A 27002-nucleotide genomic window follows, 5' to 3' on the forward strand; every position below is an offset into this window, starting at 1 on the left:
AAGTTACAGATCACCAGTTTGCTGAGCTACCGGGCCATGAAGGAGGTGGGCTGGCTGGACCTCTCAGTTGTGGCCTAGAGCAGGGGTGGCCAAGGGTAGCTCTCCAGATGTTTTTGCCTACAACTCCCATCAGCCCCAGCCATTGGCTATGCTGGCTGGGGCTGATGGGAATTGTAGGCAAAAAACATCTGGAGAGCTACCCTTGGCCACCCCTAGAGACTCCTCTCATGCCCTCCAACAAGCATGTAGAATGAGCATGTTTTCCCCCATGTAGGCAACACTGTCAGCTCATATTGCTCATACCTGCTCCCTTGGAGAGCTAAGCAGCTGATCTTCCTGAAGGTCAACTTGCCACTGTTCAAGTATTTGGTTCTGGACTTTGAGGGTGACTTAAGTGAACTCATGCTTGTGCCTGCATCCTCCCTCAGGCTGTGTTGGGAAGTTGGGGTGAAATGCTCTTCCCAAAATTAAAATGACACTAGAAAGAAGTAGCAGGACAGTATCATAGAATCATAGAGTTGGAAGGGACCTCCAGGGTCATTTAGTCCAACCCCCTGCACAATGCAGGAAACTCACAAACATCTCCCCTAAATTCACAAGATTTTCATTGCTGTAGGATGGCCATCTAGCCTCTGTTTAAAAACCTCCAAGGAAGGAGAGCCCACCACCTCCCGAGGAAGCCTGTTCCACTGGAGAATTGTTTTAACTGTCAGGAAGTTCTTCCTAATGTTGAGCCGGAAACTTTAATTTGATTGCACCCTTCCTCACAATCCCCACTGCCACTCTGAACTGACTAGCATGAAAATGCCTCAACAGAACCCTGGTAGCAGTGCAGCATGGGGAATGTTGGAGGTGGTGCTCAAAAGCTCACTCATCAGCCACCCCAAACCAGCTTTGCATGCTGAAATTAATACAGCAGCACAAAAATCGTTCATCTTGATGGAGATGAAAGTGGTAGAGTAGGATAGAGAGACCTGTGTACCAAACAGAAACCAACAGAAACACAGTCAATCCTTTTGTCACTTATTATTGCCGTTGCCATCAGACCCATGATCTCTACCTTATCTGACCTTAAAGCGGCAATACTTTGGACTAGGGATGGCCAAATCTGCTTAACATAAGAGCCACACAGAATAAACATCAGAATAAACATTAGAATAAACTAATCATATCTATGTTCATAGAATCATAGAGCTGGAAGGGACCTCCAGGGTCATCTAGTCCAACCCCTGCACAATGTTCTCACAAGTACCTCCCCCTGCCTTCCTTCTCATGATCTGCCTAAGTTGACAGAATCATGCTGTCAGATGGCCATCTAGCCTCTGTTTAAAAACCTCCAAGGAAGGAGAACTCACCACCTCCCAAGGAAGCCTGTTTCATTGAGGAATGATCTATCAGGAAGTTCTTCCTAATGTTTAGTCAAAAACTCTTCTGATTTAATTTCAACTCATTGGTTCTGGTCCAACCTTCTGGGGCTACCAAAAACAAGTCCACATCATCCTCTATGTGACAGCCCTTAAGTACTTGATGATGGTGATCATATCATCTCCCAGTCATCTCTCCTCCAGGCTAAACATACCCAGCTCCTTCAACCTTTCCTCATAGGTCTCCACACCTGCCATCTTTGTTGCCCTCCTCTGGATGTGCTCCTTTCAGCTTGTCTATATCCTTCTTAAATTGTGTTGCCCAAAACTGAACACAATGCTCTAGGTGAGGTTTATCAGAGTTGAGTAAAGCAATACCATCACTTCACGTGACCTGGACACTGTACTTCCAACCCAAAATCGCATTTGCCTTTTTAGCTACTGCATTACAGGCCTCAGATTCAGTGGAAGCTCACAGGAGCACAGTTCCTGAACCTTTCTGAGAGTTCCAACTCCTCGGTTCCACCTCCTTATCCATTGAATAGTATTGCAGCTGCATAACAATCCGTGGATGAGCTCCACCACCTATTTTTCTACAAAACGACCCCTGCTGCATTACACTGTTGACTCTAGGTGTGGTTGAAGGAGGTCAGAAGCAGGTCCCACAGACCTCAGAGAGAGTAATATCAGCATAGTCATGACTAACTTCTGCTGAATCATGCCTTCAATGTTTACCATAGTAACCTGTCTGCTGGCAGTACCACAAAAAGTGATAAACAGATATCATACGCATGAAAAAAAGATCATACTTGGGTATGTGAGGGCTCCTCTCTGCCCATTTTTGGCAAGGTATATTGTTTTGAGTCTTAGATACAGTTCCTCTGTAGTCCTGTCCATTTCCAGTCCGGCATTCAAGAAGATAAACTGAAAAGAAAATTGTTATTACCATTATCATTACTGTTGCATACTACTACCACCAAGATAAAATAACCAATATATAAAATACATCACACACACACATAACCCATTTCAAAGCCTTGACTGTGCTTGAATGCTCTAGCACATGAGCTATTCCCCATTAACTTCAATGGAGGAGGCAGCTCTGTTTGCCAATAGATCATTAAGATGTGAATCTGTTCTGTCTCCAGTGAAGTGAGACCAAAGCCTGTGCAAGTGAGGAAGTTACATGTTCATCAGGCAGGGACCCTGAACCAACAGGACACTGCTAGAACAAAGCAATAGTGGTTTTTTACCCTATGACAAAGATTCTAGTTTTAAATATATGTGCGTATTTTAGACAAGCCATATCATAATTTTGGAATATACATAAAATCTATCTATGAACCTAGTTTTAAAATAATTGTAATCAGGCATATTTACTTGGTTGGAGCCAACCAGCTTTTCCACCTCTGAAAAGGTTAGGGAGTGGTCTACTGTAATCACCAAGAGAGCTATGCTGAGGAAAAGAGGATCTGCATGAGCTAAAGCCATGTAATAGGGAGGCTACAGAAACAAAAGGAATTGAATGAGATTGAGTGAAAAATTTGATGGGATCCAACCCATAGTATTGTGACTGTGTAAACTGGGGATTTTCTGTTTCTAGGAATGTAGATATAATGCAATACTGTTCTCTAATATTATAAGCATACTCCTCTACTATAAGCTTTGGACACATGCCTATGCCAGACAAAATGGATAACTTTTCCTCTTTATTTATTCCATTATATTTTAGACCACCCTCTCCCTGCCAGGGCAGGGCTGAGGGCTGTGTACAACATAGTAAATTAATAACAAATATAATTTAAAAATAAAAACACACTAATTGCCTAACAGATGGCGCTAAAGAATTCAGTAGTGCCACTGCCAGAAGAATGAGATGTTCACTGCCCTCAACCAAATGCCTGGCAGAACATCTCTTCCTTACTGGTCCTGCAGAACTGCATCAAATCCCACAGGGCATAGGTGTTATTTCGCAGAGAGTTGCACCAGGTGGGAGCTAGTGCAGAAAGCATCCTGGCCCTAGTCAAGGGCAGCTGGACATCCCTTGAGCCAAGGACCACCAGTAAGGTCCCAAAGATACATGGGCCCCTGGCATTTAAAGGTCCTAGAAGGTCAACAACAGAACCTTGAACTTGATTGGGTACTCCACTGGAAGCCAGTGTACCTCTCACAGCACAGGATGGATGTGTGCTGTGCGTGGAGCCCCATAAAGACCTGTGCAGCTGCATTCTGCACCAGTTGGAGTTTCCGGGTCAACCTTAAGGGTAGGGCCCATGTAGAGTGAGTTAACAGTAGTCTAATCTGGAGGTAACTGTTTCATGGATTACTGTAGCTAGATCAGGTGAGATGGGTAGGGAGCCAGTTGCCTAACCTTGTGCAATTGGAAAAATGCCAATTTAGCAACATTTACAGCCTGGGCCTCCATTGTTAGGGAGGCATCCAGAATGACACCCAAGCCCTCATGGTTGGTGCAGGTCTCAAGGGCACACTGTCAAGAGCTGGGAGATGACACCCTAAACCTGTATATCCCCACCCTAGCTACAGAACCTCTATCTTGGAAGGATTCAGTATCAGCCAGTTGTGTTTTAGCCATCCCACCACAGCCTCCAGCCACTTGGCCACAGTTACTGGGAAGGTATATGGTTGGCCACCCATCAACAGATAAAGCTGGGGTGTCATCAGCATACTGGTGGCATTCCAGTTCAAAATATCAATTGGGCGAGGGGACACATGTAGATGTTGAACAACATTGGGAAGAGGACTGCCCCCTGAGGGTATTCTACATTCTAGCATCCTCTCTCCCAGCACCTGTCCCTGACCTTGGAGAAATGAGGTGAGCCACTTTAAGACTACCCCATGAACTTCTGCGATGGTGAAGTGCTGGGTCAAGAGATAATAATAAAACATTATATAATAAAACATTATATTAGTCAAGAGATAATAATAAAACATTATTAGATAATGATTTTAAAAAACTTGCCCACTCTCCCCCCTCCCATTATAACACAAATGTTTTATTATTATCAAGAGATAATAATAAAACATTATATTAGAGCAGAAGCTGGACTGGAATGGGTCCAGGGCCCATGTGTCATCCAGGAATCTCTGGAGCTATTCTGTTACCATTGTCTGTCTTGCCCAGAAACAAAAGATTCAAGACTGGGCTGTAACATTTATTTTTATTTTTATTTGATTTATATCCCACCATCCCCGTTGAAGCAGGCTCAGGGCAACTGGAAGGATCCAAAGAATCTTAAGTTGGCTTCTTTAAAAGCAGTATGGCCACAGCCTTTTTCAGTCCTGCCAGGTAGAACCCCAAAATCCTGGGATAGATTAATAATGTCTACTGGAGGCCCCATATTCCCTTACCGCTGGCTTTCACAAGCCTGAAGAACATAGGTCCAAGTAACTTTTGTTTGTGTGGGGCTATATCTTTGTGTGGGGCGTTAAAAGGTGCTTGAGGCAATATACAATACAATCAATAATGATGGCATAAACTGCAGTGATTCTATCCAGATATCATAAACAAACCACAATTTATGAGGTGAACAAGTCTTAAATTCTTGGACTTGCACATTAACCACATTGTGTTTATAATTTTTTAATCATGTCCTTGCTCTCAAGAGCTCAGAGAGACAGATCACTCTTCATTTTATCCTCACAACTCTATGAGGTAGGTTAGGCAGAGAGAGTGACTGGCCCAAGTCTACCCAATATGCTTCTTGGCAGAAGTCGTGAAAGATATAATATCAGTGGCTATATACTTACTTCTTTTTTCAAAGAGAACTACATCCGACCTTCTGAACATCACTGTTGTTTTGCTGTTGTCAGCTAATGTAATACATCGTTGGTCTTTGGTGGTAAACAGAAAAGACCTGTTGAAATGGTGAGATGTAAAACAGGTATTCATTTTATCTTAATTGTTGCCCTAAAGTCAATTATTTCATCCATTTTTGATTATACAACAGTGGGACATGGGAGGATATATGGAGGAGGGGAAATCCCATTCTTCCCTGCTGGCCCCCACTTGCAGCTCTGCTTTCCCCACCTTCGGTTATCCTTACCAACCACTTTCACTCTTTTCTTCTTCCTTATCCACCTGGCCCAGCTTCCCTCTCCTCCTACTTGCCTATTTGCCCACTCTCCCCCCCCCCCCTCCGCCCCGGTTCACTTTCCTCTCAAATTCCACAGCAGTGGAACAGGGAGAAGAAAAGCAGGCATGTGAGGGAAGCAAGTCAGAGTTGGCTCTAGCTTCAATTCCCCTCCCCCTTTTCCAACATGTTCAACATTTGTGTTATAATGGGAGGGGGGAGAGTGGGCAAGTTTTTTAAAATCAGATTTTGTTTTGCAAATCTGCCTTACTGTGTAGATTTTCTGATCTCCATGGCATCTACTGTGGCTGTTAGATATAAGGACTGAATGCCTTCACAAGAGCACATTGTGTGTAAAAGTAGGATTTGCTGTTATTATGAAACATAATACATAGAGTTAATACTAAAAAAAAAAAAAAAAACTAAACTCAATAGAAAAATCCCAGGAAGTTATGCTGGTTGTTAGAGCTGTATTAGACTCATAGTACATACATATCTGTATTAAGCTATCCTATTTATTTCTCTTGAAAACCTTTCTTTATACTTAGTTGTACATCTGAATTTAGCTCCTTTCCTGAAGAATTATAGGCAGTTACACTTAACACATTATACCAAATTTATTAAAAGTATTGTTGTAAGTATATTATATTACCCTTAGCACATTCTACTATAGCCAAAATGTTACTTGAATTTCAGTCATCAGGATAACAGTGATGGAGAGCTACTAGCCTTATGATCTGTTTGGAGTTTTTTTCTGAAGGTATCTGGCTGGAAACAGGATGCAGTTATTTTTTGTAGCATGAAATAAACTTAGATGATAAATACTGAAGTGTTTGTTTCTCTCTCCACTTAAACTATACTTGGCCTTTATAGTTAAACATCAACAGATATGACAGCTATAGAAGCACAAAAATAGTTCCTATATGAATAGGAATGGTACATGTATATAAAACTGGTACTCATTTCACTCCAACTGTATCATTATCACACCCAGTCCTGTCTAAATGGAAGGTAACAGGAAACATAACACAATTCACTCAAGGGCAACATACACTGAACCATTCAATATTTGTGGTCTTAACCATGAGATCTTACAACAAAGGGATTATTATGTAAAAACCCAAGTTCACTCCAGTCATCTCATGTTCCCTGTGTAGTAGAGGTTTCAAACAGTTTATTTTTCTTATTACATCATCTTAGACACTTAGCACATCGAACCATGGAGATCCTCATCCAGCATTAAAGTCTTCAGGCCTCCTTTGCAGGATATAGCCAAGTGACACTGACCTGCAAATAAAGTTTTGTTCAGATTCACATTTCTCAGCACATTCTTCTCTACTGAGAGTACGGTAGAGCTCATTTTTCTGACCAAGTATCCACGCACCATCTGTCCTCACATAGTTATCCAATATATCTCCTTGAACTAAAAGAAAATAAGCAAGAATGAGACATTTTAAAAAGTGATAATACTGTCATCAATAGAACATCCTTTTTTGCATTTGAACCAACTACCCACCAGCAACAAAGAACCACCCAGAGAAGATACAAAGCTAGGGACTAGTCCCTGCACATACCTCAGACTCAGCTATCTCACATTGACCCAAGTGACACCCTTGCAGAGTCCAGTAAGGTTACCTACACGAGCAAGGGCTCATTCATCCGCACATTCTCTAATGTGAACCCAGGTATTAAAAATGGAAACCATCAAAAACCTTTGATGGATCATTCCGGCCTCCCTGGACATTAAGTAATTCACTTAAAGGGTATAGTATAAAATTTTCAAATGGAAATGCCAGTGAGAAGCCGTTGAGTTGGAAATCATATGTTGATTAGATATTATATTAGGTTTTGACTCAACAATGGAATTAGCTCACCACCCACAAAAAATTGTCCTTCCTTAGAGCTTTCAGATTTATTTTACTTTGCTGATTCATCAGCAGCTGGGAGTAGTACACACCTACTCAGAGTGGATCATTTATTTACTCTTTTGACTAGATCTTTATCTGTGCTCTGGATCTTCATCTGATGTAACACACCTGTGTCCTGTGAAAGTGAACCTTCTGGTCTCTTTGTTAACTGCCTCTCCCAGCTCTTCCACAGTTTGTAGCTCAGGGAAAATATAAGGCTGCCAACTGGATATAGCACTTCATGCTTCTGACAAAAAAGGCTCTGGCTTATGAAAGTTATCCCACCATATATCTGTTAGTCCCTAAAGTACTGGTGGTGGTGAAAAGTGCTGTCACATCATAGCTGAGATGCAAGAAATGTACAGACAAGGTCTGTCATTGCCTGCCTCCATGTCATCATCCTGATATTCAGGGCTTTTGTAGAAAAAGCCCAGCATGACCTCATTTGCATATTAGGCCACACCCCTGATGTCACCACTGTTTTGTACATGGCTTTTTTGTGGAAAAAGCCCAGCATGAACATATTTGCATATTAGGCCACATCCCCTGACACCAAGCCAGCCAGAACTGCATTCCTGCTCAAAAAAAGCCCTGCTGATATTCTTTGGAGGTTTCTCATCCAAATAGTAACCAGGGCTGAGCCCACTTAGCTTCCAAGATCTGACACAATCACAGTAGCCTGGGTCATCCAGGCGAGAGTTCAGGCTAGCCTGGGCTATGCACGTTAGGGCTCTAAGCAGGGCTTTTTTTGTAGAAAAAGCCCAGCAAGAATTCATTTTCATATTAGGCTACACTCCCTGTCATCACCAGAAGTGATGTCACCTGTTCAGTAGGTTGCTTTCCACATATTGGCACAGAACAATACAGTCCCATCACATGCATTTCATGGATGTGTGTTCTCACACAGCCCAATGAGATACCTTATTCCCCCCCCCCCAAAAAAAAAGCACAGCTGGAGAGAGAGATCCACATGTGGTGGAGTGGGCAGTGGCAGGCCCAGCTTTTCCTAGGAGGGGGTACTCATGGGTGGCTATGTGTCTCCTGCTCTCTTTGCAAGACTGCTGGAGGCTGAAGGCAGCAAAGAGGACAGAGCGTATGGTCTGGGAGTACATGGCTGCCTAGTGTCTTTGCTTTGCTGGAGACCTTTTTTTGAGCCAGAGCCCTGGCCAAACCTGCTGGAACTGTGTTCCTGTGTGTTCCTGCTCCAAAAAAAGCCTGGCTCTAAGGTACTGCGGGTCTCTGTTTTTTGGGGCTGAAGCAGGCTAACATAGCTGTCTTCTGAAATTTATCATTTCCTCTGTAGGAATGATCAAAAAAATTCTATTTTTCATGTATAATATGTGTGGGTGGGACTAACTACAAACTGAGTTTTCTGGATAATTTTGATGTGGTGAGGCAATTTCTTGAGGTGCTCCTCCAACACAAGATGGGACTCTAGCATGCTACTGGGGGTGTGCATTTGGTTCGGCAGAACCGAAGAAACCACGGAATCACCCCTGATTTGGAAGTATACGGCGCCGTATGCTTCCGAATCCAATCTGCAGCCATAATACGAGAGCCGTATCTGTCACTTCCACTGCTGGTTTTTTTTCAGGGGCAGGAGGAAGAAAGAGGGAGGTGCCAGTGATGACGAAAGGCAGTCAGCAGCCATACCAATGCTGAGGTCCCTCTAATGGGACAGTGATAGCTGATGTGTTGCTGCTGAGCTGAGAGAGAAGGAATGGTTACCTTCCTCTCACACAATCTGAGGCCTTCACAGTGATCTTCCTCATTTGGGGTGCAACTCTGGCTCGCATCCTCGTAGTGCATCCTGGGTAACGCAAAAGAGCCTGGACCAGCCAACCATCCATTACTTAAGGTAAGTCTAAATGCTTCCTGCTTTGTGTCAGATACAGAATGATGTGGAGCTAGGTGTGGTCCACCACTTCTCTTGTTTGAGAGTTGTGTTGTTTGGGGCAGGGCCGGAGAGCTGGCATCTGTAGATTGCGTGTTCTGTGGCAGGGAAGCTGGCACCTGGGTGAGAGACCCAGAACCAGCATGCTTGTTGTGCTTGGCCAGCTCTCCCCACGTTGTTTGGGGCAGAGCTGGAGAGCTGGCATCTGTACATTGTAAGTTCTGTAGCAGGAAAGCTGGCATCTGGGTGAGAGACCCAGAACCAGCATGCTTGTTGTGCTTGGCCAGCTCTCCCTGTGTTGTTTTGGACAGGGCTGAAGAGCTGGCATCTGGGTTTGTTGCAGCCAGATCTGCAGAGCAGACCTTGAGCAGATGGTGCTTTGTGTGGCAGTGACGTTGGCAACTGGGTTTATATTGGTTCCAGGCCTGCAGGGCTCATAGAGTAGATAGATGGATGTAATGCATTTGGGTCCTATAGAGATTCTCTGGTGTGAAGTTAGGTTTGGCTTTGGGTGCCCCAGGTCCAATTTTTTTTTGCCCTTGTGGGTTTTGTGTGGGACAGTGCCCTGGAGCTGCACAGCAGTTTGGGGGGCTCTCCTCAAAACCCCCTGCTCCCCAGAGCCACTTTTCCCATGACAATTACAGTGGGGGAAGTGGCTCTAATTGGTTTTTTCTCACCATTGGGAACAGTGAACATATGAAGCTGCCTTATACTGAATCAGACCCTTGGTCCATCAAAGTCAGTATTGTCTTCTCAGACTGGCAGCGGCTCTCCAGGGTCTCAAGCTGAGGTTTTTCACACCTATTTGCCTGGACCCTTTTTTGGAGATGCCAGGGATTGAACCTGGGACCTTCTGCTTCCCAAGCAGATGCTCTACCACTGAGCCACTGTCCCTCCCCAAAAGTGTTCCTTTTGGGGTGCCCACAGATGGGTCCTCTTGTAATTTTCAGTTAGTCAAAACATGTGCCTATGTGTTATGAATCTTGTGTGACAGGATGTCCTTGTAGGGTGGCCAGATCGTCCCGGTCACCCGGGAAAGTCCCGATTCTGGCCCCCAATTCCCGCCTCCCGGGCTGGCTATACCGGGACCATTAGAGATCCCGGTTAAGCCAGCGGGGAGCCGGCGGGCCGCGCGCGTGGTCGGGGAAGGCGGGCTCTGCGCATGCGCGGGGCCAGGAGAGTGGGTGGCGTAAGGCCCGCCACACCGCCGTGCGCATGCGCAGGGACGCTTGGTCCCTCACTTGCCGCCTTCCCTGACCGCGCGCGCGGCCCGCCGGCTCCTCTTGCTGGCGTAGGGCCCCGGCGGCGGCAGAGGGGGAGGCGGCGGAGGCCGTGGCCAGAGCGGGAGGCGGGCCGGCGGCGCCTGCAGCGGTGGCGTCGCAGGAGGCCCCGGGTCGGTGGGCTCGGCCGCCTCCTCCTCAGCCGCCACCAGCCCCGCCAGCAGCGCCGCCACCAGCACCAGCCGCCGCTGCGCCTCCTGGCCAGCCTGCCCGCCCGGAGGGGAGGCCACCCGCGCCCTGCGAGAAGGTAAGCCCCCCCCCCAGGCAGGCAGGCAGGCAGGGAGGGAGGGGGCCGAAAGCGGGGGGGCGGCTGGCAGGAGGGGGCGGCCAGCCTTCCTTCCTTCCTCCCTTCCCTCCTTCCTTCCTCCTTCCTTCCCTCCTTCCTTCCTCCCTTCCCTCCCTCCTTCCTTTCTTCCTCCCTCCTTCCTTCCTCCTTCCCTCCCTCCCTCCTTCCTTCCTCCCTTCCCTCCCTCCTTCCTTTCTTCCTTCCTCCCTCCTTCCTTCCCTCCCTCCTTCCTTTCTTCCTCCCTCCCTCCTTCCTTCCTTTCTTCCTTCCCTCCTTCCTTCCTCCCTTCCCTCCCTCCTTCCTTTCTTCCTTCCTCCCTCCTTCCTTCCTCCTTCCTTCCGTGGCTCTCAAATATCCGATGTTGCGGCTCTCAAACATCTGACCTTTATTCTGTGTTGCTCTTTTATTTGTGGATTCCCCAGTGGAGTGGGCTCCCGACTCCCTCCGCCGGCTGTTTCTGATAGCCCTGCGCCCCCTCTTTCATTTGATATGTGTCCCGTGCGGGTGCCACCCTCCCGCCAGGAGATGCCGCAAAATGATCCCCCTTGAGGCTTATGGCGGCAGGGCTCGGGGGAAGCGAGCTAGACTGCTGTTCTTTTGAGGGGTTATAGAGTGTTTCGAGCCCGTCACTGTGGCATTGGTCCCATCGTTGTGGGACCCAGGGGGGCGGCGCAGCGGCCCGCCGAAGCAGCCTGTCACTAATAACACAGGTCAAGATGCAGGACAGGAACCCAGAAGTGAGCGACAGGCTGCTTCGGCGGGCCGCTGCGCCGCCCCCCTGGGCCCCACAATGATGGGACCGATGCCACAGGGACGGGCTCAAAACACTCTATAACCCCTCAAAAGAACAGCAGTCTAGCTCGCTTCCCCCGAGCCCTGCCGCCATAAGCCTCAAGGGGGCTCATTTTGCGGCATCTCCCGGCGGGAGGGTAGCACCCGCACGGGACACATATCAAATGAAAGAGGGGGCGCAGGGCTATCAGAAACAGCCGACGGAGGGAAATGATGTCATTTGGGGGAAATGATGTTACAGGAAGTGATGTCACTTCCTGCTTCTGGCAGGTGGTGCGGGGGAAATGATGTCACAGGAAGTGATGTCACTTCCTGTTTCCGGCGGTGGCATGACGTCACCGGAAGTGACATCACTTCCTGTTTCCGGCGCGCGCACTCACATCATTCCCCCCTCAAGGTGTCCCTGGCTGGCCTCCAGCTATTATGGCCACCCTATGTCCTTGTGTTGTGATCCCCACCCCCCACTCACAGGTTCATTGGCTGTCACTTGTGGGTGGGTGGAGAAACTCATAAAGATTCCATATTACATGCTTTGCCTTATAGGGCTGGAGGTACCATACAGCAGGATAAACTGTTCCACAAACTGGCAGATTGGGGTATTACCAAAAAGAAGCAATGTATTAATAAACTTTTAAAAGCCCTTAGGCTACCATTTGGATCATAAACACTATGCAAAAGTGAAACATGGATAGTTAGAGGACATTGGCTTGCTATATATTGGCCCTTGTAATGTACTGAGTTACAAGACTTGTAGAAGGCAACACAAAGGGAAGATGGCGGGGCCGGGTCCCTGATTATATACAACTCCCGGAACAACCCTCTACCTGGCCAGGTCCAATCCTGGCCAGTTAAAGTTCCCGCCACAGATCTTCATAGGCGGAGTGTAATTTTGTCCTTACATCCGGTGACCTGCGGTCTCCCACTGGTCACCTCCGCGCGCGTGCACACACGCTGTGTTGTGAATTCCAGGACCGTATTTCAAGACACAACAGCCCTAAAACCAGCTTTAGCTAATAGTGACAACTACATTTGGTCATAGATTTCAATTATCCAAAGTATTAGGATTTGAGTAGCAAACTGAAGGTATTTTGAGTAGCAAACTCTAAAAATACACTAAAACAAGTTACATGAATACTTATACAATGAATTTCCCAGGACTCCTTGCCTTTACATCTTGCCTAAGATACATAAACAGATACTCCCACCACCAGGGAAACCAATTTTATCAGGCACAAACTCAGTGTTAAAACCCTTAGCAAAGTATTTAGATTATTTTCTACAACGCTTTGTCCTCAGAATGAGGTCTTTTACTAAAGACACAACTCAGTTTATTAACAACAGGTTTATTGGTTCCAGAAGAGGCTGTCTAGATCACAGCAGATGTAAAATCACTCTATACAATTATACCACATGAAGACGCAAGGCTGGTGGTTGAAATTGCTGCTGGAGATCCTCTCTGTCCCTCTTTTTTGAAAATTGTGTAAAAACTCTATATAATTGAATCAATATTGGTCCCAGGTCTGATGAAGACTGGAAAGAAGCAAGTATTTAATCGATTGGCTTGTCACCACAACTACTTTGGGACTTGAATATACATGTTTTGGACATTTGGACTGATTTCTATATACTTCTTAGTAAATTGGTCACTAGCTTGCATTTTTTGTTGTGTTAGCCTCCAGGTGGGGCCTAGAGATCTCCCACTTTTACAACTGATCTCCAGCTGGCAGAGATCAGCTCTCTTGGAAAAAATCATGAAAATGGCTGCTTTGAAGGCTGGACGCTATGGCATTGTACCATGCTGGGGGCCTTCCCCTCCTTAAAACCTGCCCTCTCCTGGCTCTACACTCAAAGTCTCACGGTATTTTCCAACACAGACCTGGAAACCCTATTTGGTTTAATAGCTCATGGCATTCTAATCTTAATACAAATGTATAATCCCCCAAAATCTTCAAAATATTTCAGTAAAACAAAAGGGTAGGATCTCCAAAACTAAAACGGAATGAAGAATGCTTAACCTTTTGTGAAAACAAATCACCAGCTCTACTATCTTGAAGTAAAATAATGGATGTTAACTGAACTATTTCGGTGTAAATAGAAAAGGAATACTATATTGAGTCAGAGTAAGGATTCATCTAATCCAATCTCCAGCAACAGCCAGCTGCTAAATGTCAAGCATGGAAATTTCAGATAACCAAGTATTTAAATAAAACAAAGTCTTAGTTTATTGATAGTCCATTGTTGCTCATTGGAAGAGCACCTTGAAAGTGATACAAAGTATTGCAATGCCTAAAGCTTTAAGGGGTACATCAAAGCACTTGGGGAATATTAGTTCAAAGACATAGCAGGGACATGTGAATTACTACGTATCTATACCTAGTTATCTTTGTGGTTAAAACTTCCCTGGTCTCACGCATACAGTTGATAGTTACAGTGTGGAATCCTTCCGGGAGGTGCCTATTATCAATGCAACACATTCCTACATTTGCTACTTAAAGGTAGGAAAGGAAAAAGGGAGGGTGACAAGCAGGATTCACATAGCACCGTAAATATTGCTCTAGAAGCGCATTCACTCTCTCCGTTTGCCCATCCATTTGGGGGTGGTAAGCTGAACTCAGACCTTGTTCAATGTGGGTTAGTTTGCAAAACTCCCTCCAGAAGTTGGCAACGAATTGCGGGCCCCAGTCACTAATGACCTTATCAGGAAATGAGTGTAATCTGTGTTGAACACAATGTGTTGAAAAAATAACCATGCTAATTTTTTGGCATTGGGCAGTTTGGCACAGGGTATGAAGTGGGCTTGTTTTGAAAAGGTATCCACCACTACTAAAATTACTGTTTTCCCTTGAGATGCCGGCAGCTCTACTATGAAATCCATTGAGACCACCGACCATGGTCTCCCTGCAGTTTCTAATGGTTGTAATAGTCCAGGAGGCTCCCCCCGCCTCTTTTTTGGCCATGATGCAAATGGGGCAGGTGGAAACATATTCCGAAATGTCTTTTTTCATGTGGGGCCACCAGAATTGTCTATTCACTAAGCGTAGAGTTTTCACGTAACCAAAATGCCCAGAGATTTTATTATTGTGACAGAGTTGTAATACTTCTCCTCAGAGTCTTTCCGGTATGTAAAGCTTCCCATCATGGTACCAGAATCCTCCCTCCCCGTTTTTTACTCCGTCTGGTTTTGAGTCTCCCTCTTTCTCTTTTTAAGAAATTAGTCTCTCTCCTCCCCAATTTTCTCCAAGGTGACCCCTCTTTTTCTTTGATCTGGTTGTGACCATGCCCGTTAAATGATCAGGTGATATGATGGAGTCTATCACTTCTTCTTTCTGACTATTGTGTTGGGGAAGTCGAGATAAGACATCAGCCAAGAAATTCTTGGATCTCGGGATGTATTTTAGGGTAAAGTCGAATTTAGCAAAGAATCCCGCCCACCGGATTTGTTTTTCAGTCAGTTTTCTACATCCGGTCAGGGCTTCTAAATTTGTATGGTCTGTCCAAATTTCAAATGGGACTCTGGCTCCCTCTAGTCATGATCTCCAAGTTTTTAAGGCAAAAGTTACGGCGAATGCCTCCTTGTCCCACATGGACCAATTTCACTGTTCCTGTGAGAATTTTTTGGAGATATAGGCACAGGGACACAATATCCCTTCACTGTCAGCCTGCATTAATATGGCACCTATGGCCACGTCGAAGGCATCGCATTGGACCATGAAAGGCCGCAATTCATCTGGGTGGCTGAGGATGGGTTCACTAGTGAACAGTCTCTTTATTTTGTTAAATGCTTCTTGGCATTTAGGGGTCCAGGCCAATTTTGCCCCTGGTCTTTTTGCCTCTGGGCCCTTCCCTTTTGTTTTTAACAAATCAGTTAATGGCAATAATGTGTGTGCAAAGCCTTGTATGAAATTACGGTAAAAATTTGTGAATCTGAGGAATGATTGGAGCTGTCTATGTGTCCTTGGGGGTTCCCAATCTAGTACTGCTTGTATCTTGGCCGGATCCATAGCCAGCCCCTTCCCGGATACTCGGTAACCTAGATAATCCAGCTCCGCCTTGTGGAACTCGCACTTAGATAACTTAGCATACAGTTTGTGCTCATACAAGGTCTCGAGTACTTTCCTCACTAATTTCACGTGTGATTTCAGGTCTGATGAATAAATAATTATATCATCCAGGTACACCACGACCCCTTTGTATAAGTACTCTCTTAATACTTCATTAATGAAATTCATGAATACTCCTGGCACCCCTTGTAATCAAAATGGCATGACCAAGTATTCAAACTGACCCATGGGGGTGTTAAAGGCGGTTTTCCATTTATCGCCTTCCCTGTTTCGTACTCTAAAGTATGCATCCCTTAAATCCAATTCATGAAAATCTTTCCTTCTGAGACCATGCTTAGAAGGTACTTAATCAATGGGATGGGATAAGCGTTAGATGTTGAGATCCCATTGATTCCTCTAAAGTCTGTGCAGAGTCTAAGCCCCCCGTCCTTCTTCTTCCTGAAGAGTACTGGGGCGGCGTGTGGGGCCGTTGCCAGTCTAATATTCTCTTCAAATTCTTGTCAAGGAATTTTCTTAGTTCCACTTTTTCTGCCCACCCCATTGAGTATAACTTAGCTTTAGGCAGCTCTTGCCCAGGAATTAATTCTATTGCACAATCTGTGCTCCGATGAGGAGGGAGCTCGTTTGCTTCTTCCTCACTAAACACCCCTTTTAAGTCTTTGTACTCTTTAGGGATGGAGCGGACCTCTTCTACGGTTAGACACAGTCTCTCATTTCTAGGGGGGGTTCCATCCCCCACGCCTTGTCCCAGTGATGGCGTTTGCATTTACTGTCTGTAAAGTCTATACTTTGGTCCCCCCACCTAATGTCGGGTTTGTGCTTAGCTAACCAGCCCACTCCAAGGACCACATCAAACGAAGTGGAGGGGGCAATCACAAAAAGTTCAACATCCCAGTGATTTTCTATACCCACTGGTACGGCTTTAGTCTGCTCCACACAAGGCTCCCCTTTCATTACCGTCCCATCCATTTGCTCAAATTGTATGGGGTGAGGGAATGGGACTCGGGGGAGGCCTAGTTTGGGAGTAATTATTTCTCTAGTGCACCCAGAGTCAATTAAAGCTCGTACATGTACGAATCTCTTCAGTCTCGAATTTAGTAAAGTCAATGGAACAAAAAATAAAGATCCAGTTATTCTCACCCTCAATGGTGCTGTTAAATCCACGACCTGCTGCTCGGTGCCCTTCAGTGCAGGTCAGCCTTGTTTTCTGCCAGCTCTTCATCCCAAGATATCTCGCTTAGCTCATCGATGATGATGGTCTCTTCTTTGGTGATGTTTGGGGACATGGTGCTCCCCTTGGCCAACTCCTTAGCATGCATCAGTGTCTTCTTGGGTGCTGATGCTCCCAGTTTCAGAGTAAGGGGGGGCCTCAAGGTTGTTCTGGGCAGTTAGCCACCAAATGGTTCGGATCACCGCAGCGAAAACATCTCCGTGGGGTTGGTAGCTTGGTGACTCCTCCGGCTTGAGGAGCCTTTTTCCCTTTGAATTTCACCCCTGACCAAGACGCGCGTCCCCCCTTTCCCCCTTGCTGCTGCTGATGTTGCAGGGCCACTCGCTTCATGTTAGTTTCTACCTCGCCAGCTAGTTGCACCCACCCCACTAGTGTTGTGGGGCGAGCTTGCTGCAAAGCTCGGTCTAGCACACTTGTGTTCAGGCCCCTCTGGAACTGTTCTATCTTCATCACTTCATTCCAACCCCGTACCTTGGCTGTGTTGGCTCTGAACTTGGCAGCATACTCACGCACCGATTTCGACCCCTGCTGCATGTCTCGGAGGGCCGTCATCACTCTGGTTTCTTGCAGCGGGTCCTCATATTGGGTGAGCAGCGCTTGCAGGAAAGTGGCCACTGTGTCCAATTCCGGACTCCTGGTCTCGAACAAGCTCACATACCATCTCTTGGCTGCTCCCTTCAGCTTCGACCCCAAGTAATCCACTCGGCTGAATTCGTCTGGGAAGGTATTCCCCGAATAGTGCATGTAACTATTGGCTTGGATGGAGAAATATTCCCCTTTTATAGGACCCCTGTTGAATGTTGCATCTAGTTCCCTTCCTCTACCGTAGTCCAGGGGCCCTTGTGGTGGCGCCGCTGGGGGTTGCGCTGGAGCTGGGAGCGGTGGGACCACCAGCGGGGCAGGGAGTTGGGGTGCCAATGGTGGCCTCCCAACCGGAGGTATTATTCCCCCTCTTGGATCCGTGGGTCTTAGCACGCGGTCTATTTGCCTTCTAATTTCTTGCGCCATGAAGGTGGCGTTGGCTTGGATCTCATCTATCATGCCTCTGGCCATGTCCGCCATCTCGCCCCGCATGGTTTGGAGTATGCCTCTCTCAAGCGGCTCCCTCCTCTCCTCCTCCTCATCAGGAACGGGTTGTTTGGGTCCCCCCCCCCCCCCGTTCTCATCGTCTGGTTGGGGTTCTTCCCGTTTGTCCCCCTCACCTTCCTCCCCGGTAATAACTCTTACCCTGCGGGAGTGTCAGGTCAGGATAGCATTCCTCCGGGCCGGGGCTTCTTCCATCAGGGTGGTTGAAGTTCTCGGCTCCCACTTACGAGGGGTGATTAGAAGTTGTTGTATGTGCAGAGGAGACCTGCGCCCCACAGCTCTTCGAGCGTCCAAGATGTGCCAAGGGGGGGGGCTTATTTCTATCCAATCTTTGGGTCCTCTTTCTGGGGGCTTTGGAAGTTCTCTGTTATCTGGAGCTCTCTCCACCATCCGGTAAGAAAGTTGCCAGTTCAGTTGAATTTCCACTTGGATCACTTTCAAAATGTCAAGCATGGAAATTTCAGATAACCAAGTATTTGAATAAAACAAAGTCTTAGTTTATTGATAGTCTATTGTTGCTCATTGGAAGAGCACCTTGAAAGTGATACAAAGTATTGCAATGTCTAAAGCTTTAAGGGGTACATCAAAGCACTTGGGGAATGTTAGTTCAAAGACATAGCAGGGACATGTGAATTACTACGTATCTACACCTAGTTATCTTTGTGGTTAAAACTTCCCTGGTCTCACACATACAGTTGATAGTTACAGTGTGGAATCCTTCCAGGAGGCGCCTGTTATCAATGCAACACATTCCTACATTTGCTACTCAAAGGTGGGAAAGGAAAAAGGGAGGGTGACAGGCAGGATAATACTTTGGCTTTGATATGCAATTACATGGGAAAGCATTCTACAGGAAATTCAAACTTAACATTTAATACTGAATATAAACTATATGCTTGACACTAATATACTTTCTATTTTCCCTTCCCTTTATTAGCAATTTAGTGACTAGTGAGAAGTCCTTGGAACACTAAGCAGGAAAAATCAGTGACCAATACACAAACTACACTAAAAGATGTCATAATAGCCATAATAATTGTTGCAACAGTCCCTCTTCCAAAATTTCATTTGATTGCAATTGCTCATACACAGTTCAACAGAACCATAAACATTCCAACAGATGAAATCTTTGGCCAGTAGTAAACTAGTCATAAAGGGCTTTCCCTTCAACACTAGATCAATGAAGTTAAAGCAGAAATCCAGACATCCTTTTTTTTTTTTTTTTGCGGGGGGGGGGCTTACCCCTGGCCACAAAATGGATAAACTGAATGTATCTAGCACATGAGTAAAATATTTCTTTCCGCTTGAAATACTGTAGTTAAAACTACTTGGCTCAATGAAAGGTCCATTCCTGGTACCATGATGTGAAAGAGGCTCACTCAGAAAAAGTAATTTGTTTCAATTTGAATGGGACTATTTTATTATTAAATTAGCAACATAGTGCTATAAATTATTTTGCTAATTATCATTCAGGAGTCAGTACAGTAGTTATCATTTAAACAATGCATACATGCCATAATCTAACACAGAGTTTATTTCAGTGAGTTGAACACAACTTGCTTTGTACTTATTTTTATTATTTATTACTTCCCATTTATATCCCGCCCTCTCCGCAAGCGGACTCAGGGCGGCTTACAACATTATAAAAACAATCAATCCAATAAAACATATAAAACCATAATTTACATATATTAACTTTAAAACCATTCTATGGCGCTGGATAATAGACATGCATTGTCCCCACACTAGCCATTAAGTCTGGAATGGCAATAAGTAATCCACTTGGTTTTATGGGGTGGACAGATGATGTCATTGGCAGCTAGGCTTGCCTGCCCCCAGATCCCAGTGGGAGCTCCCCTGGTTTTGCAGGCTCCTCCCTGCCACCAGCCAGCTGGCTAGCAGTGGGAAGCCCTGCCCCAGCAGCCATGATGTGCCTTTAAACCTTGGCAGGTTTAAAACAATCTTGCAAACTGCTTGTATTTTGGGCTCTGTGTGTGCCTTTAAATCTCAGCTGGAGGAAAGCTGCATGGGCAAAGCAAGCAAGCAGAGCCACATGGCTCTTTCCAGTGAGTGTGTGAACCATGTGAGAAAAGAAGAGAAGCCAGTACAGTCCCTCTGTTTGTTTTGCATTCATTTCAGAGGTTGTGTGTATACTAAAATGGAATTAACTAGAGCCTGATTATGGAATGGAGGAAAACATCCCCTAGGCTGCTCTCCTTTATTTTTCCTGTTCCATTATTCTGAAGAAGTTGGCTGAAATACAGCAGATGGTTATATCCAGCAATTCCCATGAGTAAAGTGCCCCAGTGAGATCACAAAAGTGTGTGCTTGAAAACTGGTTATTTTGGCTGCTTTGTGAGTGTGTGTTTGTATATTTACTTTCATTTAGTGGAAGTGCAGCTGCTGCTGGATGAGGAAATGAAGACTGTATTCAGGGGAACTGTACTGTTGTATTTTTATTTGTTTGTTTTAGAGAATGGGAAAATCTCTTGTTTCCACCCCAAAAATCTCCAGGCTCCATTCCCAAAGTCCTCAGATATTTACTGTGTTGGACCTGGCAACCCTATTGGCATCCAGGAGATAAGAAGTGGTAATTAACCTTAGACAAAGGATACCATGGGTAAAGGAAGTTGCTAATTCAGCTATAAACAAAAGGGCAAAAGGAGAACTGCATGGAAAAGAGTAATCATTGCTGAATGGGACTTACAGCTAAACATATAGTAGAATCTTGCTCATTGAATTGTGGGATTTTCATGAGACTATAATATGTTAAGTTCTGTGTAGAACTCCTGCTTCAGTTCCAGATGCTCATAATTGCACAACAAGAATTACTAAGCAGCACAAAGTATCCTAGAATGAAAACGGACATCATAACTTCAGTCAGTTTATTGTAGCCCTTTTCAGTCATTATGTTTTACCAGGCATACTGAGAGAATGTGCTGCATGCGATCCTTCCAATATGCACAACTGCCACTTTGTCTGAGAGGGACAACTTGCATATTTTCATCCTCAACACACATGTTCCAGAACTATGGCTTTCCAGGGGTCCAGTTCAAGTGTATGGACACTGAAAATATGTGCATTTTGTTTTTGACCACACAGTGATCATACATATTGGGAGGATTGCATGTAGTTCATTCAGGGCTTTTTTTTTCTTCTTTTGGAAAAAGAGGTGCCAAAAGAGGGAAATGAAGGAGAAAAACACTGGTGCCCCTCATGAAATTTTAAACATTTTCTGAGAATCTTGTTTCCACAAAGAGGTTCTGGAACTCTGCTGGGTTCCCCCAGGAAAAAAAAAAAGCCCTGTTCCTCCTAAACATGAAAACGTAATGGCTGAAAAGGGCTATTAACTGATCTTTGGCCTGTCTTTGTTTCAAAGTGTCAGCATCACCTGTCTGCATTAACCTACACTCATATGCTTCCTACCAGGATACAAGCATCATAGAAATCTCACTACCAGTATCACAGGTAATCATAAAATTCATATTGTGTTGGCCAAAATCTTCAAGGCAACTTAAAATAAAGTTATCATATCCAAAGACATCTGAAATGTAAAAACTGAAAGTAGAAAAATAAAAAGCAAGAGCATCCAAGACATACCAAACAGTTTCAACAGATCAGCTTATCTCCAGAACACCATTGTGTCTGCCATTTTGTGAAAGGCTAAGAAAGAATTGACCTAACTATAGGAAAACATGCATAAGTATTTTGTCTTCTTTCAATGATATCCGAAGCTGAGATTTTAGTCCTGGAACCCTCTATCATTTATTCCAGTTCTTTACAGCTGCAACCCTTAATAGAATAAATCTATTTTACAGAGACTTAGCACACTGCCTATGAACATATGAAGCTGCCTTCTACTGAATCAGACCCTTGGTCCATCAAAGTCAGTATTGTCTTCTCAGACTGGCAGCGGCTCTCCAGGGTCTCAAGTTGAGGTTTTCCACACCTATTTGCTTGGACCCTTTTTTGGAGATGCCAGGGATTGAACCTGGGACCTTCTGCTTCCCAAGCAGATGCTCTACCACTGAGCCACCGTCCCTCCCCTGAACATTTTACTAAATCTTCTTACATATTTGCGGGAAAGTAATCTTCTAATGTCTAGACAACCTCAGCTTAAAAATTTAATACATTGAAAATGATTAATTACCCAGCACAAACCAGTAGTGAGAAAGTTTTCAGAAGCGGCTGGCTATTGAAAGCAGAATCATTGTCTATATGATTAAATAGTTTGATTTTGAGCTTTGAAATGAAAGGAAGGTAGGGACATCTCAATATCTGAGTACAGGCCGTGGCTGAGTGGCTCAGACTGAGTGGACTGAGACTGAATCCTGCAAAGACAGAGGTCCTTTGCTTGGGCCGTCGAGGACCGGGGGGGGGGGGAATCCCCCTGCCAGCTTTTGACGGTGCGCCGCTGATGGCGGCGGACAGGGTCAAGAGCCTGGGGGTGCTACTAGAGCCGTCCCTAAAGATGGAGGCTCAGATAGCAACCACTGCCAAGTCCGCGTTTTTTCATCTTAGACGGGCAAGGCAGTTGGCCTCCTTCCTGGACCGCGACGACCTAGCAACAGTGATCCACGCTACGTTCACCTCGAGGTTGGATTACTGTAATGCCCTCTACATGGGGCTGCCCCTGTGCCGGACCCGGAAATTGCAGCTGGTGCAGAATGCCACGGCCCGGCTGTTATTGGGCCTCCCAAGGTGGGGGCACATTCGGCCGGGTCTTCGGGCTTTGCACTGGCTCCCAATAACATACCGAGTTTGGTACAAGGTGCTGGTCATTACCTTTAAAGCCCTATATGGCCTGGGACCTGCCTACCTGAGGGACCGTCTCTCCCCACATGTTCCCCAGAGAGTACTGAGGTCTGGGACTCAAAACCTTCTCACCATCCCCGGGCCTAAGGAAGTCCGTCTCAAGACAACCACAGACAGGGCCTTTTCTACAATGGCCCCTACATGGTGGAACCAGCTACCGGAAGAGGTGAGGGCCCTGCGGGATCTTACCCAGTTCCGCAGGGCCTGTAAGACAACCCTCTTCCGGTTAGCCTACGCCTGACTGGATAAATGTAGCTTATTAGACTCTGTGAATTATACTGTATAGTTTTAATGTAAGATTTTAAGGTTTTTAGGCTTTTAAATGCTTTGATTTTTAAATGTAATAACTCTGTACTTTGTTTTATTGTTTTGTCGTTTGCTGTGAGCCGCCCTGAGCCATTTTGTGGGAAGGGCGGGATATAAGTTATAGAATAAATAAATAAAATAAACATATTGATTGCAACCAATCAAGTTTGATCATTACTACCTCCAAGCTGAAAGATCTCAAACACAAATATAGAGTTACCACATTCCACTGGCCACCAGCAAGGCATGGGGTGTGGGGGGGGGGGCAGGGTTGCCAAATCCAGGTTGGGAAACTCCGTAGGGTACAATGCCAAGGAGTTCGCCCTCCAAAGCAACCAATTTTCTCAGGGGAATTGATCTCTGTAGTGTGGAAATAAGCTGTAATTCCAGGGGGTCTCCAGGTCCACCTGCAGACTGGCATGACAAGATCTCTCATCTCAGACTTATTGGCACTATAGGATTAGAGTGACCCTTCAGTATTGAGAATTTCTTTACAAGTACACAATATTTGTCAAGACCAAATAGTTGCAAGATATTTGGCAGTGATTTTTCTAGATTCATTTATGGAACCACACTCAAAGTACAGCAAAACTTTCCCATGACTGCAAGAGCCTTTACATCAAGGCAAAGATTTTCCAAAGGTGATGAGCAGTAATAGCTTCTTATTGATTATAGCACACGTAGCATGTCGTAAAGGTCATACCTCTTTCTCCCCATTTTGTTATAAACATATACATTTGCAACTATAAAAATAAATAGAATTGTCATATTCCAGTAAAGGGGGAAAAGGAACTCTAAAAATTAAGCACACAGTAAAATATATTGCTGAATATTATTTAAGATGTGTATTGGATTCCAGTAATTACTAAACGGATGCCATTGTTCTGCAAACTTTTCTTGCCTATAGTTTTTTCTTTTTTCTTATGTACTTAAAAGCTATTACTTTATTTATATACATCATGTAAAATATTTTCCTAAACTGTTTGTGCATATCTGAAAGAATTCTCTCCCACCACACACACCATTAAGCTATTGAGATTCTTGTTGCTGCTGTCACATTTAGCATCAATATTCTATATTAATATGGTACAGATGGAGGTAAGACCTGTAAAAGAGCCACATTTAAGCTTTTCTTGATCAGCTTAAATAGAATCTAACCTCTGTATTTAAATATTTAATCCTGGTATACTTGGATCACCAAATGATTTCACACAAACACACACACTACACACAGAGAGAAGGCATCAGTATTCTCATCATAACTCCAATATTTACTGGAAACTGTACTAAACTCACCAGTCTGACAGCCTGGAATAGTACCATTGATACAGCAACTTAATCCCATTCTCTCTAGCCTCCACATATATAGATGTATATATTATTTTATACAACTTGCACCATTCCTGTTTGACACAGTGACAGTCAAGTTTTTCCCCCATTTTCTTTGAATAGCAATACTGGCTTGGACTGATCCATAGAATGCCCATTTTTTTCAGTTGCCCCTTTTTGGGCTAGTGATTTGAGAAAAAAAGAATTATCAAGTGGGTATGCCTCAACGTAGACAAACTATCTTACTCATACACAAAAACTGCCAGATTGCCTATCCATTTAAAAGACAGGATAGTCAATAATTGGTTCCAGTCATGACATTAGAGGTGTCATTTGTGGCTTTTGTTCATCCCAAAATTTAATCAGTTAAGCCCGTACCAGATCGGACATAGATACTCCTCTAAGCCTCTTTATTAAAGTGAACCCATTGATTTATAAAGCAAATCCATCAATTAATTGATTATTATCAAAATGCCTGACAAATCATAGCAATTCTAGCTACAGATATGGGCTTTAGCTGAAGGGAAGGGTGCCACATGCCAGTACTCAGTTTCTCTTCCCAGGTATCTCTGTCCTCCCACTGCCTCCAGTTTCCTCTGATTTTCCATTCCTTGACCTCTGTCCCCACTTCCGTAAGTACTGCACTGACTTTCAGGTACAGATATATGAAGAGGTCTGAAGAGGCAAAGGTGTAATTGATGCTAATGTTACAAAGATGCAGATGGTTGCCAAAAGCAGTGCATTCACCTAGGCATTTCTTAGGGAAAAAAGGGGGGGGGGGCTTTCTTTCAGATGAAAGGTTGTAGAATTCCTAAATTTAATCTGCTACTTTTGTTCCTTCTCAGATTTCCAACAATACCTCCCCAGCCCAAGATTACAAATGGGACAGATGGGACATTATATAGAAATGTTAAAACTTGATGACCTGACTTTCAGAGCCACCATTCAAGACTTACAACAAACTAATTATGATGATACAGATTCAAGCTGGACAAATCTATCTCATCATATTATGTTTTTGAAACATACTTAATGTTTCATACATACTGTTTCATATGTAATTTAACATATTTAAATACTATTTTATTCTGGTTTGAACTGGAATTGTTTTTAACTATTATTGTTAGCTACCTTGACAAGGAAAGGCAGGCTATGAATGTTTTAATAAATAACGTAATAAAAATAAATAGGAAAATCAGCTCTCTGTTTTTTTGTTGTGCTAGTTCCCAAATCATGTAAAGGACAACAAACTACTGTTGAGAACTTTTTTTCAGCAGCGAGTTTCTCTTTAGTGATGTTTAACCCCATGTAGTGCTATCAAATCCTATGCTGAAATTGGCACAACCAAGCTTCCTGCAACAAAATCTTTGTGTTGTTATTTGTCATAACCATAAATGTGACAACTTACACAACAAGTACACATCATGAGTTCACATAAACAACTGACATCTTGTAAACAAAATCACCTCTAGCACTCATACAGCAGCAGCTGTAAAATGGCATGCTATGGATTAAATTGAACTCACACTGTGAATCTGGACACTTCTTGGCAATTCTAACATATTTATTTTATTATATTTATATCCCGCTTCCCCTATCAGGCTCATCATAACAAGGAAAGCTGTAACACTGAATCTTCTGCATATCAGAAGTGTCTGATAATATGAAACATTTATCACCTTCCCTGACTATAATGCATACAAGACCAATCAGAGGGTGGTCTGAAGGTACATGGATGTACTGCTGAAACTAAGCAGGTCTGGCAATGTACTCTATGTGAACAGGCAACCTTCTGCAAGTATACAAAAAAAGCATCCCAAGCTTTTTGAAGGTGTGGAGACAAAGTGCAAAAATTCCAAAAATGATACAATGATTTAATCAAGAAAGCAGAGTAAACACAGCTATATCGTAAGAATGACTCGTATACCTTGAACATTAGTACACAGGTCACAGTTTGCAAACCTGAGTACTTGAAGTTACATTAAATGTGACTACAGAACGTCTCACTCCCCCCTTTAATACCATAGAGAGATTTTGGTCTCCAGCATTTAACAGATAGGTCTATATAACACATAAGGACACAAGCTGTTTCTGTGAATCAGTTTATTTCTGGACAAAGGGATAAAGTCAGCGTAAACTGGTTTGAGAACTGCAAATTAATTATACAAATTTTCTCCATAATCTCAGTTTTCTTTTAAAAAGCAATGTAAAAGAAAACTTACCTGAATAGAGAAATAAAAGTAACACAAAGATATCTTTGCTAGTCCCCATTTTGGGACAGACAGGTTGTGTGCTGAAAGCTCAGTGTCTCTTTGGACAGTTTTATTGACAAAGAGTTAGACAACATCAAGCAAACAAGATACCCCCCAATCAAGTTAATCATTCCCTTGGTATCATGGCCCCTTCAACTCTAAATGTTCAAACAGTACCTTGAATTCACAATCTTACAAAACAGTCTTTAAATGTTTGCCTTAGACGGTAGGAAAAGGTGAGAGACCCTTCCACATACATGTAAGGTGTATAATTCTTAAGTTCCTGGATGAAACAGCTTTGTGAAACA

The 27002-nt window shown here is 44.3% G+C and overlaps 1 protein-coding gene across 2 annotated transcripts in view; it reads right to left on the bottom strand.

The window, feature by feature from the left end:
- Positions 1-26778, bottom strand: part of PLG (plasminogen) — a 59918-nt gene extending 33140 nt beyond the window's left edge. For both annotated transcript variants that reach the window (XM_060241829.1, XM_060241820.1), the window contains exons 1-4: positions 26665-26778; positions 6743-6878; positions 5133-5239; positions 2174-2288 (exon numbers count right to left, since the gene is read on the bottom strand). In XM_060241829.1, the coding sequence (XP_060097812.1) occupies positions 2174-2288; positions 5133-5239; positions 6743-6878; positions 26665-26713 (407 nt within the window). In that variant the 5' untranslated portion in view covers positions 26714-26778. The remainder of the gene's footprint in view (positions 1-2173; positions 2289-5132; positions 5240-6742; positions 6879-26664) is intronic.
- Between the last annotated feature and the right edge of the window lie 224 nt (positions 26779-27002).

The sequence above is a fragment of the Heteronotia binoei genome, chromosome 1 (assembly GCF_032191835.1).
Source record: "Heteronotia binoei isolate CCM8104 ecotype False Entrance Well chromosome 1, APGP_CSIRO_Hbin_v1, whole genome shotgun sequence".
Classification (NCBI taxonomy): domain Eukaryota; kingdom Metazoa; phylum Chordata; class Lepidosauria; order Squamata; family Gekkonidae; genus Heteronotia; species Heteronotia binoei.